The 20,168-nt window shown below is 34.9% G+C and overlaps 1 protein-coding gene across 1 annotated transcript in view; it reads left to right on the top strand.

Annotated features, from left to right (window-relative positions):
* Positions 1-20,168, top strand: part of LOC123558527 (DNA repair protein RAD50-like) — an 87,522-nt gene that overhangs the window by 44,874 nt on the left and 22,480 nt on the right. The window contains exons 6-21 of the mRNA XM_053543927.1: positions 2,356-2,429; positions 3,189-3,294; positions 5,037-5,105; positions 5,598-5,687; positions 6,008-6,068; positions 6,783-6,860; positions 7,303-7,379; positions 7,793-7,894; positions 12,846-12,915; positions 13,317-13,414; positions 13,862-13,966; positions 14,980-15,081; positions 15,827-15,939; positions 18,200-18,298; positions 19,032-19,118; positions 19,789-19,881. Coding sequence (XP_053399902.1) covers positions 2,356-2,429; positions 3,189-3,294; positions 5,037-5,105; positions 5,598-5,687; positions 6,008-6,068; positions 6,783-6,860; positions 7,303-7,379; positions 7,793-7,894; positions 12,846-12,915; positions 13,317-13,414; positions 13,862-13,966; positions 14,980-15,081; positions 15,827-15,939; positions 18,200-18,298; positions 19,032-19,118; positions 19,789-19,881 — 1,424 coding nt within the window. The remainder of the gene's footprint in view (positions 1-2,355; positions 2,430-3,188; positions 3,295-5,036; positions 5,106-5,597; positions 5,688-6,007; positions 6,069-6,782; positions 6,861-7,302; positions 7,380-7,792; positions 7,895-12,845; positions 12,916-13,316; positions 13,415-13,861; positions 13,967-14,979; positions 15,082-15,826; positions 15,940-18,199; positions 18,299-19,031; positions 19,119-19,788; positions 19,882-20,168) is intronic.

Raw genomic sequence — 20,168 nt, forward strand, 5'->3', positions numbered from 1 at the left:
AAATAAAATTTGACCTTGATTTTGACCTCGTGACCTGCTTTCACATTTCTCAAGCTACAGCCTTCAAATTTGAACCACAAGCATAGTTTTGTGTACTGAAATTAACTTTGATCTTGAGATTGACCTAGTGACCTACTTTCACATTTTTCAAGCTGCAGCCTTCAAATTTGAACCACATGCATAAGTGAGCATATAATTTGTTCCTTATGCAATTACTAAATGCATCAAGGGGGGCATTTCGTGTTCGACGAGCTCTTGGTTAACCAAATGGGACCGTTTCGTCTAGCATCAGTACTCCTTACTAGAATGACTTGATACTAATGCAGATGTAACCTCTGACCATTCCTCATCTTCAGACATCACCTGACCTCAGTTTAACCTTGAACTTGACCTCGTTTTGGACTTAGGTTGCATTGTATTGACAAGGATGCCACCGGGGGCATCAAGCATTTCTTGTTTTGTACTGCAATGAACTTTGACTTCTAGCTTGACCTAGTGACCTACTTTCACATTTCTCAATCTACAGGTTTCAAATTTGGACCACATGCATAGTTTTTTGTTCTGAATTGAAATTTGACCGTGATATTTACCTTGGACCTACTTTCACATTTCTGAAGCTACAGTCTTCAAATTTGAAACACATGCATAGTCTTATGTACCGAAATGAACCTTAACCTTGAAATTGCTCTTATGACCTACTTTTACATTTCTCAAGCTAGAGCTTTCAAATTTGGACTACATGCAGTTTTGTGTGCAGAAATGAACTTTGACCTTGATTTTGACCTAGTGACATGATTCTGACATAGTTACCTACTTTTAGAATTTTTAGCTACCGTCATCCTACAAATATAAGATGCACATTTTTTACCAAGATTCTGGTCTCGAAGGACCAATGCTATGTTGGGGTAGAAAAAGACCAAACATTTCCCCCGACTTAAAAATTAAGAAGATTGATCTTTGTTTATACCGCGTACCTTTATATTGAAGATAATTCAAGGGGAGTAAATACCAGTGACTCGGGCATATCTAATAGCCGGTATCAGGCCCGGCGTCTTAAATTACTTTCGTATAAAGTGTAAAATTTAAACTTTAGGTAAAATCTTATGATGAATAAATGCAGTTTATCATTAAAATATGTTTTACAACGCATTTCTGTAACTGATCATGAACTTTTTAACAAGACCTGTGTAACATTTCCTGGCATGTTTTTACACATTTTGCATTAAAACACTTGAAACTCCATATCAGGTAGCTGAAATCGATTATCTAGTCTTCAAACATAATTTATCCTCTTGTTCATTGAGAAATTCATGCTCAAGGCATTACTTACTTTACACCTACTGTCACAATCTGCAAACAATTAACCCTTTAATCATACCTGGAGGCAATTGTAAACATAATTTATGCATGTGAGATTTTAGACTGATCCAATTTGATCATAGTCGCTGATCTGTAATGTTCAAAACAGTTTGCAAACCAGTCTTATAATTATGTACATTTTACCGCCATGTGCCAAAGTGTACTTTCGTTTTCACTGGCGTCAATATTCATGGAGTGATCAGAGGATGCAGCTGTTTAGTGCTTACACAGAGTTTATGCTTTTCAATTTAAATACTTGCACAAGATGCAAAAACATCGACAATTATTTAGCAAAAACAGGCGAGTTCTTAGAAACTTTCGGACAAACATAAATTCGGATAAGTGGGTATAAGCATTTTTCCAGAATTTTGCTGATATTTTTCACTGCGGCCTATATACGAGTGTGACCTATAACCGTCCAATTACTGTAGTGTTGAAATTCGGAACATTAAAAAATGGCTCAATGGTGGGCACCAAGATCACAGTGTGATCTCTTGTTTGTTCAATTATGTTATTCATGTTGTGAAGTATCTATAAAAAATAGTCTTTCAGACTGCAAGTGACTAATCTTTCATACATAAGTTGACTCAGAAAATTGTTATGCCCCAGAAAGGTGACATATAGTAGCTGAATCATTTGTCCATCTGTTCCCATATTGCTTGTCCATAGCACAATTTGAAAAAAAGTGGGGGTTCCCAATCCAGCCTAACTTTAGCCTTAGTTTACAGTGATAGCTCTTGTTTTCTTTTGTATGCATTAGCAAATAATTTCCTAGTTAGAAGTCATTTGAGTTGCAAAAACTTGTCATTAGACTCTAAATGTACAACTTATGATAGTTCTTGGTATCACTGTAGAGGAATCTTTTATATTGAACTAATTGACTTAGTATCTTTACTAAATGCTGTTGAATACTTTAATTCAGCTGAACACAGACATTTAATTCAAAACCTAAAAGAAATGTGTGTTTGTGATAAATCAGAATGAATATTTATTTAGATGATTACCTCCCTTGGAGTATCAAAGCCTGTTCTGGAGAATGTGATATTTTGTCATCAGGAAGAGGCTAACTGGTAGGTATATGATCATTATACTGGGTTTGGGGGGATGTTTATTAACTCCATTTACAGGAAGGCGATAAAAAAGAAATGGTTATTTATGGGAAAATTTACTTTTTAATTTGAAGTATTACAATTATTTGACGTACACAATAAAACAACTGCTGGTAGTTCATGTTTCTGTTTTATGGGGCCTCCATGACAGAGTGGTTATGTTTGTTGACTTGCCTCTCAAAACCTCATTAGTGGTGAAGAAATATTTCATTTGAGGACTTAAGAAGGGAAGAGGTTCTTCCCAGGAGATTGTAAAGATAAAATAATACCAAGAGGTGCACCCAGGGTCTTCTTCCAACATCCAAATTTGGAAAGTCACCACATAACCTATAATTACTGTGCCCATGTGACTGTCAACCAACATATACAAAAAAAAAACAGCTTTGTTTACACACTAACATTTTAGATTTAGTTTTAAAAGGAAATTTTGAACATACATAGCTAAATTTTCGCTTTGATATTCAGATTTAGTTTTAAAAGCAGATTTTGAACATATATAACTAAATTATCAGAATATTGCACGGATCTAAATTTTGACAATCTATTTGCATACTGAAAAAAGAATGAAATCCTCTCACTAAGCATTGTATTATAGAAATTCCAACCCTCTGTGTTGCAGATAGCTGAAGTGTTTTTCTTACCAGATGGAGTCAGTCCAAAAACAGTTAGTGAAAAAATAATTTATAAAAAGTGACATTTGTCTAACCTCTTGTTTTGTAGGCCACTCAGTGAAGGAAAACAGTTGAAAGAAAAGTTTGATGCCATATTTGCTTCAACAAGATATGTGAAAGCTCTAGACAGCATAAAGAAAACCAAGAAGGAACAGGTATATTAACTTACAGTATTCACTAGCATAGTGCTACTGGTTTTCTTATTTTTGGTATTAGTATACATTAAAAAAAATCACCTTTTCGGGTCCGGACCTGGGAGATTTTCAAAAGAAGCTCAAAGGACCCGGCATGATACTTCCTGTGCGTCACTCGGGACCCGGAGGCATTTTCCTTCCTCTTATTATTCATTTCCTACAGTAAAACTATGTCCACGATAAACACGTGTATTCAAAATAAACACTCGCGCTCATGTCCTCCTGCCTTTGATGCTGCTAAATCCCGCCCTTTATCCTGTAGACATGCCTGGCCGATTTTTCTTTATCAGCAAGTTACGTCACGGCGAGTGCACATAGGTAATAAGAATCATTGAAGTGTTAAGATTAATTGATAAAGCGTATTGATTGTGTACTGTCAAAATGGCGCCAATTATTAAATTATCTGTATCAAAGCGACCAGCTGATTACCGAGCATGTGAAATGTGCCCTGCAAGATTTCTTCATGCAAACTTTGAATTATACCATTGTTTAGTGATCGTACCTTAATTTCAACAAGGAAATCCACAAATTTTAATGAATTTGGGAAGCAAAAATAAGTTTAGAATGTCGTTCAGGATTCTAATTACACCCGATGACATATGCAATTTTTCCAAAATTCACTTAAAAAACTGACTCAATGCAATTTTGAATGGAAAATAGCATTATTACTTGAGGAACTATCTCTGGTTTACCTTAGTGGACCAAGTTCCTGAGCAAAAGCAACATTCAGACGACATTCCGAAAGTATACCAGTATCTGGATAGTACTTTTTGGATACATTTTTACAGAGTGTTTTAGCACTTTTCTGTTAAAAATTAAAATATTGAAGAAAAACCTGTTCAAATTAACATGAATTTTGATAAATATTAATTTACAATTTGAGATTATATGACCTGAAACAGACATTGTTATTATGCTGTAACATGATGTTGGTTATATTGTTTTATTAGCTATTTATTACGTATTACTATAAAAGAAAATATAGTCAATTGTATCGACGTGTTGGGACAGGACTCCTGTATTTTGGAAAAGGACCCTTCAAAATTTGGACCCAAAGGTCCCAGGACTTGGGTTTTCAGGTCTAGTGGAACCCCTGCTTTTACTACATGCAGAGTGAAGTCGGCATTATGTTAAATAGTATTCCTTTTTCCCCCTAATTTTGCACTACTGTTAAGATGACCTATTAACATAGTAGTATACCAATATTTCTCAGCCTGAATTTTATGCTGAACAAATATCTAACTAGTTCTTTATCTAAAACATAATGGTTACACAGGTTGGTTTCATATGAATGTTTTTTGTCAGTTCTTAAGAAAAAAAAAACATTTGTCCATGAAGGGATTCAACTTGCAGTTCTATACTTGTCCCACCTAGAGACTGAACTCGCTGGAAGATTTAACTGGAAGCCCTAGACCTGTCTCATCTGGATCTATATACATCTCATTGAAGAGCTAGCTTACAGTCCTTTGCCTGTCCCATCTAGAGACAGCTACTTCATAACATTCTGACTGTGCAGACCTCTGTATGTTTAACTGAAGATCCAACTCAGTCCTATACCTGTCCTTTCTAGGGATGAAACTGGCAGACCTGCGTATATCTTGTTTAAGATTCAGCTCACAGACTTATACCTGTCAAGCCTGGCGATCATAATCATAGACCTATGCATGTCACATAAAATCTCAACCCAAAATAATTATTTTCAGGATGATAAATTGAAGATGTTCAGAAATGATGTTCAGTATCTGAAACAACATAAAGAAAAGGCCCATCAGGTATGCTTAATCACCACAGCATTGATTTTCACTTGATTTTTTTTTTTCAGCATCGGATATATGGAGTCATTTGGTGACTCAGACTAAAGAAGTATTTTCTTTGCACTCAATATTTTAAGTCAGGGTTATCAAAGTTGACCTTTTGTGTGCTGCCGAAATGAGACATATAGCACACTTAGTAGTTGATCCTTCTGTCTGCAGAAACTTTCAAATCAAAGTGATAACTTTGAAATGGTTCAAACGGATTTAGATGAAACTTAACACAGATGTTAAACTTAACAAGTTATGTCAAAAGCAGGAGAAGCATCCATACTTTCAAGGTCGCATGCCAAAAGCACTTCATTTTGGGAGGATTTGTCACTTACTAGTGAATCTCCTGTTTTAAAACAATTTGTAGTAAAGACTAAAGTTAAAGGCTAATTCTTGTTTTTCATGTAAATCTTTCTTTCAAAGTCTAGCAAGGACACACATTGAAGCTTTGTTATTTTATAGCTGGAATGTGATTTAGCAGAACAAGAGGCAAAGTTAGAAGCATCGAAAGAGTCTGTGAACAAAGTGAACAGTCAGCTTAAACCTATAGAGGTAAGACAGTGTTGGCTGTAACCATTTAAGTCAGAATTATAAATAGTACCTCTGATATACCTGTTCTATTTAATAAAACCTTTGTAGAGTAATAAACTGTGAAGAAAACTAAGATGAGCTAAGATGTTTTCAGTGAAAAATATGAATAGACAAAACTGCTACAGTTACAAAACAAAAACAAAAAAATAAAAACAGCCTATTCAAATGAAATTCTTTGAAAATGAAAGCCTTGTGCTTGATGACCATACTGAGAGTTTTGATAGATTAAGCTTCTTTAGTTTATAAAGTATAAAAATTTGGAGTTTTTTTTTTTCTTTCAGGAAAAGATGAACAAAATAGATGAGCAATCAGCAGAAATCTATGGCATCCAGAACAAAATCAGTAAGGGTCAAAGTATAACATGATAAATCAGGCACTTGCGTTTAATTCAGAATAATCCTTCCATGAAAGTATTTCACAGCACTGTCAAAATGCTATGAAGTAGCTCTGCTTGAAAAGACAGAAATATTTTTGTTGTAAAAAGACTATTGCTCCAGTGTTGTTTATAAATTATACATTAGAGAGGTAAAATAACTATGATATTGGTCAAGTTGGTAAGAAAATGTCTTCCAGGAAGGCACTTGCAGTTAGTAATTTTAACACTGTAGCTAATTGTAGTGTTTCAAGAATCCTTGTACTGGAGTTCACATAAAATATATAGATGTAGTGCCAACAATTTTAGATTATAAAATGAATAAAATAAGTATCAAGTTATATGATCTGGAGGTATGCCCTTGTCAAATCTGAATAGAAAGACAACAGATGACTCATGGGAAAGACATACAGTGAACTCTATTTATAGGTGGTCTAATTTCAACGGTTAAAATGTCAGAAATATAAAATGTCTCGTCAGGTAAGTGTGTCTGTTTTAACATGTTGCCTTTATCACAGGTTTAGCTATACATTACGGTTTACTAGCAGTGCTGACTGTTACTATACTAATGTTTCCCTGTATTTGACAACCAGTCTAAAAATCTCAAGCATCTGATTGGTTGAATCTGTGCTCATTGACCAATGGTAAGGTTGCATTATTAAGACTGGTTCCCTGTGTTTCAGCTCAGTATGGCAGTGAGAAGAAACAGATTGAGAAGCATGCTGAGGAGCTTCAGGAACAAATAGAAAATGAATTCCAAGGTATTTTATGGATTATACTGTAGATTGTTTGGCTTTGAGTACAGTAATAAGTGTACACCTACATGGCCAAGTCATCGAGATTGCTGACATCAAATCACCCCACATGTGAAGAAAATATCCATCTGTCATGCAGACGGTTTGTGGTTCTACCAATGTCTTAGTGAATGCCTTAAATGCTGCCCAAAGGGGCACCTGGGATATTCCTCCATCATTAAAGCTAGAAAGTCACCATATAACCTTATTTTAGTCAATGTAATTTAAATCCATACAAAACAAACATAAATACATCAGGTTTCCTTCCTGTACAAGTGAACAAATGTAAAATATTTGGCCAGGACATCTTAAGGAGATTACTGATTTCAGCTGGTCATACATGAAGTATACAGTACCCTATTCTTAACTGATTATAAGCCTGTTTCCATGAAGTGGTATGTTTTTACAGGGTCTGACGAGGAGTTGAAGAGGATGTTGTCAGATTTTGAAGATAAACTGAGGGAGAGAAAGAGAACATTGCAAGAGGTACACAACATAATAAAGTTCATTGAAGTTTGGAAGATTATTTTTGCATATGTGAATGTGTGATTGTGATGCTTCTTCTGCAGTGAATAAATATATTATGTCTTGTCTAATACTAAGTCTTTAGTACTATCCAGTACCTGCCCATGCTAAAAATAGTGATGGTGGTGGGCAGTTTGGGTTTTCCTCCACCATTGAAAGCTTGAAAGATGGTGTATTATATGAACAAAATTTAATAGATCTTTCTATCTTAAATTTATTTTCTGCTGCTTAAACTTGTCTATAATAGAATAATGGATCCTAAAGCCTTAACCAGCCTTAAAGCAAAATGTTTTAAGTTTCCAATGGTCTCACATGATTTTATTTCCAAGCACAATCAGAAAGAAGTATTTAAAGCATCATAATTTTTTGTTTAGTTTGAAGACAAGCAGAACAGTTTGAATAAGCAATCAGAGAGACTCGACAAAGAGAAATCTACTATTTTAGTAGAAGTTGGAAGGCTAGAGCAAGAGGCAGAGGTAGTATATATTCTAATGTTACCTTTTATGCCCCTGGTGTTGAGCATGTGCGGTATGTTTTTGAATTGTCCATCTGTTGTTCTGACAGTCACATTTACTTGAAATACTCAATTCTTACAGTTTTTATCCATTTCAAATGGAGCTTGGTATACCTCATCAGTATCAAGTTGACATGCGCATATTGTTGAGAGTCTCGTGTCTGTCTTTTTTTTCTTTTTCTTTTTTAATACTCCTTTTTTGGACTTAAAAATAAGTCAACTTTTGAAATGCATCTGTACCTTTAATTTGTATTCAATTATATTTCCATCCAGTTGAAATTAAACTTGGTATAAATAACCTTGTGAAGTGTTATATAGGCAGACATGTATATACAGATGCAAAAGCTTAATTCTGCTTATAGTGGTCTCCCTTTATTAAATTGTTTTAGTAATGCGAATGACAAAACTCTTAGCATGAAGTTTCAAAATTTGTCTTAAGAGTTAGTTATCCTCTTCATAATGTTATTTTATTTTGCTGAAACATGAAATTTTCTTCATTTACATAATTTCCTATTTTAAGGGGGAATGGTACTTTGTCAAAATTTAAGATTTGATGATTGTCTTATATACCAAAATAAACTTGAAGATATTTCCAATTGATATCATCACCTTTTAGAGCAATAAACATGCGTATGACGTTACCATGACGTCGCAAACATGACCCGTTTTCGCGCTTTTTACGTCCGTTAATGGTAGCACTGAAATAGTATAAAACTCGATACTACAAGCGTATTGTTGGCGTCAATGCATTAGATTATATATCAAACGACAGAATAAAGCAATTTCTTAGTGATTATTAACATGAACAGGTATTTTCTATTTGAATTTTCGAAGGAGGTTCGAAAACAGACATTTGGTTGTTTAAGAAAATTCAGGAAGAAAATCGATTCTGATCCATTTTGCAAAAAATTGGCCCGTGGAATTTTTGCCAAATTTTTGTATGTGAAAATTCATAATGTTGTTAATATCTATGCCAAAATAGAAAAAAGTTCACCGACGCGTTTTTGTAGTAAAACCGTTTGAACTTGACTACTGCAGCGTCGTTAAAAGACATGTAATCGTTATGTAACGTTACATGTGTTTATTTTAAATGGCTTGTCATAATTCTACCTGGAAACCTATAAACAAGCAGTTATGAGACATGAATTAAATATTTCAATCTAATCGTAAAAATATTACACAATTTCATAACATGCAGTATTCCAAAATAGTTTCATTGAAAGTGCGTATATTTTAAATTACTAGAAGTTGTTGATGTTCATTTCAATAGCCACTTCATGCACCTTTTTCAAACTCAGCTGCTCTCTACAATAAGTCGCGATAAATACAGACAGTTCAGAAGGCTAAAAAAGTTAAGTTTTTGAAGAAAGGGAGTGTCGGGAGTGATAATAAAACGGAGAAAAGCAAAATAGAAGAATCGTCGACAATGGTTGCAAAATATGCGGAAAAAGACTTTACTGAAGCCCGCCGCTCAGCTCAGTAGGTAAGAGCGTTGGTCTAACGGATCTCGGGGTCGCTAGTTCGATCCTCGGACGGGGCGTATGTTCTCCGTGACTATTTGATGAACGACACTGTGCCTGATATCATTAGTCCTCCACCTCTGATTCATGTGGGGAAGTTGGCAGTTACTTGCGGAGAACAGTGTTTGTACTGGTACAGAATCCAGGAAAACTAGTTAGGTTAACAGCCGCCGTTATATGACTGAAAAACTGTTGAAAAAATGGACGTTAAACTCAAAACAAAGACTTTACTGGAAAAAACCTATTTTCCGAAACTAAGTAGGTCTATATAGTGTACTACATTTTAAATATCTAAAATGCTATGGCATTTTACGGAACCCTATTTAATAAACGTTGCAGCTGCATTAGGTAAGCATGGAATAATCAAAATACAAACATTTCCGCACAGTTCTATCCGAATGTGAGTTTCGTTTAAATTGTATTAATGATACAATTAAAGGCAGATTTATAGAATTTAAGTAAGTACTACAGGAATAAGACTGTCAAAAAAGTTGATTAATTTTCTGAATCAAGTTTTTACGCTCGTTTCTACAGTATGGCGGGTAGTTTCCTTAAACATTGTTCCTGGGAACGACCAGTACTAAACTCCTAACCTCCGACACAAACTACCAAGTGTTCTCACATAAAGAGCCATGTTCGGTAGCGGGGCTCGAACTTACAGTCCTCCATCAGTGAGATATCTCAGTGAATCAGACCACGTAGGCAGTCCTAAACGTTGACAGTTTATATATATACGCTATTTTTCTTTTGCAAGCAGTACAACGGAATTTTAAAATTCGAATGTTACGTATGCATTTTAAGATTCCGCCGTGTACTGTTTGCAAAGATTACACTTTAAAACCTTTACATAAATGGTTACCGTTCTACCTGTTTTAACATATGTTATTTGAGCCGCGCCATGAAAAAACCAACATAGTGGCTTTGCGACTAGCTTTGATCCAGACCAGCTTGCGCAGTCTTGTCAGGATCTATGTTGTTCGCTTTTAAAGCCTATTGCAAGTTAAGAAACCGTTAGCGAACAGCATGGATCCTGACCAGACTGCAAAGCCACCGTATGTTGGTTTTCACAAGGCGCGGCTCATTTCATTTAAACATTTCTGTTATTTGTTATTTGTTGCACAGGACGGGGAAAAAAGCCTGAATAAAAACGACTAAATTATGAATTTTAAACATGCCATCACGGACAGGTGCCCCTTCCGTTTACATGACGACATAACGATATAGAATGATGAATGTTCGTCCAGATGCCGTTTGTTTCGCGGCTTGGTTCACAATATTGTCTTTCCTAAAATTCAATAAAAATATATTAAAGTTTGCAATGTTGGTCCATATAGAAACTAGCAGTATACACTAGAGAACGATCACTTAAAAAGATGCTAAATCCGTTCCCGATCCTGGATTATGTACTGAGCTTTTATTTTACACGTATTTTAGAAAGAATAAGTTTTGAATAGAATGGCTGTATAATAAGTCTTAATAAATTAAGAATGCTTATATTTTTTATCAAAAAACAGCCTATGAGCGGCAGTAAGCTTGTCTACCTGCCTGACATAACTGAAATACTGAAAGGGCCGTAAAACAGGATTCTATCAATCAAAACACACAATAATATGAATTCATTTGGAATTTCCATGTAAGCCGACAATCTCGCATGTTATGCGCCCTTTTCCGAGGTCACCGTACCGCACTACTGATAATTTCCTGACAAGTCAACACGATGCTGGTACAAATCTATGCTTTAGGTTGTGTTTTCTGTAATAAGAATGTAATAACAGCCGTACTTAATTAATCAGTATCTGTTTGTCTCCCTTGGCTATATTTTGCATGAAAACAAAAATGGGATAATCTCGTAAATATTAGTACTAAAGAAATATTATCAATAAATTTATCTATAAATATAAATTTGCCATCAAAAATTATGTTTATTTCAAAGCAACTTATTACATAAATAAATACACATACAAAAATAATATATATGCAAATTTAACACGCCCGTGTGAATGATAATTATCTATGACTGCTATATAAGTACAATAATTTTCTAAAAGTTAGAGCGAAAAAAAGCATTATTTTTATTGAGGTTTTCTGTCAATTATTTATGTTAATTTCGTTTTGAAAACTATATTATTATTGACCTTTGAGCCATTGGATATGGTATGGTATTCACTGGAAGAGGTAATGCCCTCTTCCGGTGAATATCACATCATATCCGACGGCTTAACAGTCAATAACTGTTTTATTATATGGGTTCAAGTTTATAAATAAGTAACAAATATTGTTGCAACATACATAATGTTTGAAAGTAACAATAACTGTGTGAAAACTTACCAAAGTTTACACGAAAAACAATTAAATATGGTCAACTTCACAGATGCCAAAAAATTGGAGCGATTCTGTAAAAGCTATGGAGCCCGATATTAGTGCTCAATTGCATAAAGAGGCAAGCAATTCTGGACTGATGTACAAACATATTATAGAGGACGATGACTCTGCAGCAACGAAATAAACAACGGAGAAAGTTAATTTTGACATTGTAAAATTTTCAGATCCAGCACATACAAAACGGATCGTAGGAAATAAACTTGAAAAGATTAGTCGAGCCTGTCCATCATTAACCGAAAAAGTGAAATCATCATTCATTAAGAATTTCACATACGCTGTCAATCAAAACAAACAAAAAGGAGAAGCTGAATTAATACAGGCGCTAGAAAGCATAGTTCCACATATGTATGGAGAGCACCATCTTTGCAGCCACTGGTGTAAAAATAAGGCAAATAATGTAAATATTCACGTGCTTACGTCATGTCTTAAGCGACGTTGTTTATTGCGTCACAATGCTCTAATTCAAACGGTTGTACTAGAAAAACGCTTCGGTGAACTTTTTTCTATTTTTGCACAGCCATTTACAACATAATGAATTTTTACATACAAAAATTTGGCAAAAATTCCACGGGCCAATTTTTTGCAAAATGGATCAGAAGCGATTTTTTTCCTGAATTTTCTTAAACAACCAAAAGTCTGTTTTCGCACCTCCTTCGAAAATTCGGATAGAAAATACCTTTTCATGTTAATGATCACTAAGAAATTGCTTTATTCTGTCGTTTGATATATAATCTAATGCATTGACGCCAACAATACGTTTGTAGTATCGAGTTTTATACCATTTTAGTGCTACCATTAACGGACGTAAAAAGCGCGAAAACGGGTCATGTTTGCGACGTCATGGTAACGTCATACGCATGTTTATCGCTCTAAAAGATGATGATACAAATTTGAAATATCTACAAGTTTATTTTGGTATATACGACTATTAGCAAGTCTTAAATTTTGACAAAGTACCATTCCCCCTTAATTGGAGAATTTTCAAAAACATTTTATTCTGTCACTTTTCAGCGCCAAGAGGAAAATATAGCAAAGAGAGATGACATGATAAAACAGTTTGCAGATGAATATAGTTTTGAAGGTAAATAATAAAAACCTTCATTTGTCTGTAGCATTGTGACTAATAATTCACAGTCATGGAAAATGAGTCATTAGGAAGGCACCTACTGCTGAAAAGACTTGACATTTTGAACTGATGTCAGCTTGTATATGGTTCTTTTACCATAATAATGAAGAACACCAGTACTATATTGTCACAGTATTGGCGAATCAGTGGATAAATGGGTAAATGGCTAATGATGTTTAAGTAATGCAGAAAAATTTTGGACGAGCTATGCTAAGGATGTAAGAATTTTTCTGACTTTCAAAAATGTAACAAAAATGAAACAAAACAATTTGTTACATCTTTCCCATGAGGTTATAATAAGAAGATGCAGTAATGGAAGGTTACTGTAGTATTTATGAGTCTTTTTATATTTTCAGGTTTAACAGGAGCCATAACTGATGAGAAGTACAAACTGTTCTTAAAGAGCATGCGTGATAAACTCGAGGCCATGGTAGAGGAAACAAGGCAAAAAAAGGTTTACAAACTTTTATACTCTTTATCAATAACCATTATACATTTGTACAAGTACATTGTATATAGATTATACAAGTATACATGTATAATACTTGAAAAGATGTATATATAAATGTGGTATAATAATGAAAATAATACATTTGGCATGATAAACGTCTAGGCACTTTTGTTAACTCATTGCAAACTTCTGACACTCTTCTGGATGTAGCATCACATGCAAAATTATTGTCGAAAAATAATTAATTTAAAATATCAACATGTGAGCATGCTTTTTGGAGTAAGTGGTATACTTGTTTCAATTTCAGGAAAACAAAATTGTGAACGTGTCAATGCATACATTCTAAATTTCCTGGGTATTGGTTCACGCATAAATACTTGGATCCTCTGGATCATAAAAAGTGACCATTTAGTTCTTAAAAGTAATCATTTACTGTTTCTCTTCCTACAGACTGACTTTGAAGAAGAGGAGAAGGTGATACAGCAGAAGATTGATGAATTAAGAGATACCAAAACAAAGCTGGAACAGAATGAGAAAATAAAGAGGGATATGATGGTAAATATCTAAAGCTCTGGTTGAGTGTTCGTGGATGAGTGGTTAAGGTTGTTGATTTCATATTACTTGTCCCTTATTGCTATGGGTTTGAAACTTGGCTTGAGGGGTAGAAGTTTTCTTAGTACAGACTCATCCACCCAGCTAATGAAAGGCCAATGGTTCTATCCAGGAGCTCACCTGTGTCTAGAATAATACCCAGAAGGGCAACTGAGGTTTTTCTTCACCATTAAAAGCAGAAATATCATCATATGACCCAGATTTTGTCAATGTGACTTAAACACTTGAGGAAACTAAATCTCAAGGATCATAGATAACAGGTTGTTGTTTGCTTGAAGTATATAATGTCCAGACTTACAATGAGTGTTTGAGTGTAGTATATAGTAGGTTTACTTTAAAAAAAAATGCTTAGCTAAATAACAGCATATTTATTTAGATTGTGATTGTTAAAAACCTTGGTTTCTACTAAATTACTGCATTTCTTAGCTGCGACTCTTTTTACTCACCTATGAGAGGTTGTATTGTAAAAAAAATACTGCTGCAAGATAAAGTAGTGCAAGATAAACCTCTCTCATCTATTGTCTCTTATCAGTCATATGTTTCTTTATTTTTCTACATCTTTATATTAAAGTTTTTCTGCATTATTTACACTTTATATTTATGCTAAAGGTCATTAACTCTATTAAACACTGTCAGAAAGTTGTGTTATTTAGAAAAATCAGTTGTTTAAACTCAATGGAGTCGTGGTTTTATGATGAATTTGTCATGTGTATGTTTCCCAGTAATGGCTAATTAGTTCAGTAAATTGGTCGAAACAGTGTGAAAATAAAACTAACAGGCCAGTGAAGTTGTGGTTATATTGAAATTCCATCTTCGTTTTGAGATATGTCCAAAATCTCAGTAGAACATTGCTTTAGACAGAACCTCCACCTCTGTTGAGATTTCCTTATCCGCAACTCAAAAGATGTAGTAGATTCACACTTTATGAACATGGAAGTTTCATACATAATTTTCAGATGGACAACCGAGACAAGATAAAGGAGATCAACAGAAAGCTGAGTGCCATAGAAGCTTCAGGTGGCAGACTGGATCAGATCAAGAGGGAACTCAAAAGACATGTATGTATCATTGTTAAGTTCAAGACAGTTGTCTGTCTGACAGATTCAAGCATTATGACTAGGTAAATGCTTTGATTTTTAGGTTAACGTGATTTGTAGCAGTTGAAATAAAAGTTACGTCGCTGACTTCAAATCGCTTGCACCTCAATGATGTGGGTTCGAGCCTGACTCGGGGCATTGAATTCTTCATGTGAGGAAGCCATCCAGCTGGCTTACAGATGGTCAGTGGTTCTACCCAGGTGCCTGCTTGTGATGAAATAATGCAGGGAGGGGCATCTGGGGTCTTCCTCCACCATAAAGCTGGAAAGTCGCCATATGACCTATGATTGTGTTTGTGCGACATTAAACCCAACAAAAAAAAAAAGAAAAACATAATGTACAAAGGTTGTTTCAGAATTTTTACCTTCAGTGAGATTTCTCAGAAATCTTCAGAGACCGTTCCATAGATTGGCTGTAGGTTCCTTCAAAGAATTTTCTTTTAGCCAACACAGAAAGTGTTTATAGTTTTATAGTCCACTTTCTGACAGCTTGCATAGACTACTCTGGGTATACCTAACATATGCATGTGTAACTCTGTCCCCAGAGTAGTCTATTAGCTATAATGTCAACCTTTAATTATGTCCAGTAAGAAAGCATATCAAAATTAATGGGGTTTTTTTCCATATCGGATATAAAACAAAAATATGACTGTAATCAGAACAGAAGATTTGTTAGTTATATAGACATTGTGATATGTTTATTGTAGGAGCATGATCTTCAGACCCAGGAGTCCTCAGTCAACACTGATGAACTTAAGCAAGAAATAGCAGAATTGTCTAAGGAAAAGTCAAGCATGGAGGCAAAAATAAGTGAACTGAAGTAAGATCTTAGATTAAAAATTTATGCATAAAAAGGGTGACTTTGATTGAGTTATACTCACAAACTCAGGTTAACTCGAGTAACTGCTATTCATACCTTTCACACAGAGAGCTGAATTAAACTATCTCTTCTCAGAGCTAGGGTTGACTGGTTCACTGCTTATTGTGTCTAAGTACAATTACCAGGACAAAAGCAGTTTAACTTGTTGCCAGGTCCTAGACTGTGATTGGTCTGTTATTAGCTCGACTATTCGAAGAATAGTCTAGCTATTCTACTCACCCTCGGCGTCGGCGTCGGCGTCACACCTTGGTTAAGTTTTTGCATGCAAGTACATACAGCCATCAATGAAAGGCATTTAGCTTTGAAACTTATTTCTTCTTTTTCTAGGTCAATTACCAACCTCTCTGGGTCAAGTCCCATAACTCTGACATGTATTTTGAGCAAATTATGCCCCCTTTTGGACTTAGAAAATTTTGGTTAAAGTTTTACATGCAAGTTACTATCTCCAAAACTAATGCAGATATTGATTTGAAACTTCACATGTGTCTTCGGGGTTATAAAACTAGTTGATAGCAGCAAGTGCCATAACTCTGACTTCCATTTTGGCCAAATTATGCCCCCTTTTGGACTTAGAAAATTCTGGTTAAAGTTTTGCGTGCAAGTACATACAACTATTTCTAAAAGGCATATAGATTTAAAACTTATTTTTTCTTTTTCTAGATCAATTACCAACCTCACTGGGTCAAGTCCCATAACTCTGACATGTTTTTTGAGCAAATTATGCCCCCTTTTAGACTTAGAAAATTTTGGTTAAAGTTTTACATGCAAGTTACTATCTCCAAAACTAATGCAGATATTGATTTGAAACTTCACATGTGTCTTCGGGGTTATAAAACTAGTTGATAGCAGCAAGTGCCATAACTCTGACTTTCATTTTGGCCAAATTATGCCCCCTTTTAGACTTAGAAAATTCTGGTTAAAGTTTTGCGTGCAAGTACATACAACTATTTCTAAAAGGCATATAGATTTAAAACTTATTTTTTCTTTTTCTTGATCAATTACCAACCTCACTGGGTCAAGTCCCATAACTCTGACATGTTTTTTGAGCAAATTATGCCCCCTTTTAGACTTAGAAAATTTTGGTTAAAGTTTTACATGCAAGTTATTATCTCCAAAACTAATGCAGATATTGATTTGAAACTTCACATGTGTCTTCGGGGTTATAAAACTAGTTGATAGGATCAAGTCCCATAACTCTGACCTTCATTTTGGCCAAATTATGCCCCCTTTTGGACTTAGCAAATTCTGGTTAAAGTTTTGCGTGCAAGTACATACAGTTATTACTAAAAGGCATATAGATTTGAAACTTATTTTTTCTTTTTCTAGATCAATTACTAACCTCACTGGATCAAGTCCCATAACTCTGGCATGTATTTTGGGCAAATTATGCCCCCTTTTGGACTTTGAAAATTCTGGTTAAAGTTTTACATGCAAGTTTCTATCTCCAAAACTAATGCAGATATTGAATTGAAACTTCTCATGTGCCTTCAGGGTTATAAATCTAGTTGATAGCAGCAAGTCCCATAACTGATATGCATTTTGGTCAAATTATTCCCCCTTTTGAACTTAAAACTCTTTTGATATTTAACTTTTTTGGGTAATATTTTCCTGCTTCTGGGTCAATATTTCGAATAGTCGAGCTTGGCTGTCTTACGGACAGCTCTTGTTTTATAAGTGAAAGTAATTATATTAGAGAGACACCCTACCTTACCTCTGAGCGTTCAGCTGATCTTAAGGTTCATGTTGCTTGCTACATTCAGTGCAACCTTTGTAATGCAACACAGCAGGAAAACTGAAACCTGGTTGTTGTATAGAGGTTGTATCTCTGAAGAGGTTAATTTACTAAGACAACATTGTAGTTGGAAAGAAATTACTGCCTTTGTAAAGAGGTATAAGCTCTTCATAGTTCTCATTTATATATGTTATACTATAGGGGCTTCTAGGTCAAGGTTCAAAACATATTGGGCATATTTGGTCTTTTGTTTTATAAGTTTCTAATGCATGGAGAAATTTTAGAATAAAATAAGTACGAGGTGGCAATTCCAATGTCAAGGTCACACTGGGGAGAAAAGTTGATGTATTTTAGGTTGTGTTTTAGTCTCTGCTTAACTAGTTAACCAATACAAGAATTGAAAATAATTAAACAGTTGATCTTTGCTTGCTGTATTTTATGTTGATTACAATACATACATTATTTCAGCTCAGAGATGAACAGACTTCACTTACAGTCGAGCGCCCAGGCTGAACTAGATATGCTGAAGAAAGATAAAGTTTCAAAAGAAGAAAACATCAGAAGGCTGTATGTTATGTTCTGCATCTTTATAATGGAAATTTATCTTAAAGTACTGTTTACTTAAGTTTTTATTATGACCCAAAGGAAGGCATATAGAAATCACGACTAGACTCTGGTTTACTGGTTGCACTTGCTGGTGCATAGTCTACAAATGAGAATGATGGGAGAGTATTTCCCATTTACAGTTTAGTAATCTTAAATGGTATCATTATTTAATGACAAATTAGTATCGTGTAACAAGTGCTTACGGATTTAAAGGGTGTTTTACATCTACAGTTGTGCTCAGTAAACCAAATTCGCACTGTAAATGGACTGTCCATCGGTATGTAAGATCATCCATCTGAAATGCATCATGTCTGGGCTGTAACTTTGAAACGATTCGAAAGGTTCCGAAGGATCTTTATGCAAGTATAAGGCATGATGGAAAGATTTGAGCCATGCCATGGGAAAACCAACATAGTGGGTATGCGACCAGCATGGATCCAGACCAGCCTGCGCATCCGCGCAGTCTGGTCAGGATCCATGCTGTTCGCTAACAGTTTCTCCAATTCCAATGGGCTTTAAAGGCGAACAGCATGGAGCCTGACCAGACTGCGCGGATGCGCAGGCTGGTCTGGATCCATGCTGGTCGCAAACCCACTATGTTGGTTTTCCCATGGCACGGCTCATTTGTTCCATTTTATAGAGATCTAATGATAAGTAAATTAAGATTCTGCAGATGTATGATTTTATGTTTCAGGAAAGCCAAACGTGAAGACACAGTCAAATATCTTCTGGGTCATGCGCCAAGCAAAAATATTCGAGGTGAACTAGAAGATTATATCAGGTAATTTATCAAGTTTGCTCTTCAAAATGACAGGTTTTACATTGGAAGATAAACATTGAATTGACAGTGTTTGTTGAATATGAAAGGAAAGTGGCAAAGTCACAGAGTATTTCAAATTCTGCCTACAGGAACTGTATTTTTGGTTTTGTCTTCAAAATGAAGATATCAGATAATTTCGTGTTATCTGTATAGTTTGTATTCTTCAGAATATCTACTGTAGAGCACTTTTCAATGTGTATGCTCATGAAAAGAGTACTCTATAAATGTGGTGTAATAGTTTGATAGTAATGATAACATTGTGGATAATATGCTGATAAAATGTGAGCTGTAAACGATATAAGAGATGTTACAAAATCAGCAGAATTGAGACACCATTCATGCAAATTTTGATATCAACGTGCCATAGTTTCACATTAACTGCATCTTTCTAGAAACTAGAATACACAGTGCAGATGCAGCTTTCTCCACTCCACACAACCTTTAAACTGGTTAAAATTGGTTTCTTCCTGAAAGTGTTGCAGCAAATAATTCCAAAGTTACGCCACTGTGGACCGGAAGAATCTTGGCCTTAGTGTGTCTGCCAACTGTTATAAATTTTTATCAAGTCTGATCATTTTAAAAAATTCCAAGGCTATAGTCATGTGTATTAATGTATTTTCTGTTTGTGTAGTAACCAGAATGAAGATGTGAAGAAGTGTTCAGCTAAGATGAATCAGATCAGAAACACAATGTCAAAGATGGAAACAGAGAGAAAAATGAGCATGTAAGTGCGATGATTGTGTTAAATTTTGTGGTTTAAAAATAGTTTGGTGGGCTTGAAATTTCTAGGTTTGAGTCAGCACAGCTTTTTCGTAAGCAGGTTAATATGTGGTTTTCAAATTCAAAAGACAAAGCATATACAAGTTTGTTGGTATTGTAGATTCCCCCAGTGATTATTAATGATTTCATGGAATAAAACAGTAGCATGTATGGTTATAATCTGGTTAGTTATGGTCACAAGAGAATGTGAGCATTATGTATTTGCCTGTCTGTAGGTATCTTTAGCCTGCT

This window comes from Mercenaria mercenaria, chromosome 5, assembly GCF_021730395.1.
Source record: "Mercenaria mercenaria strain notata chromosome 5, MADL_Memer_1, whole genome shotgun sequence".
Lineage (NCBI taxonomy): Eukaryota > Metazoa > Mollusca > Bivalvia > Venerida > Veneridae > Mercenaria > Mercenaria mercenaria.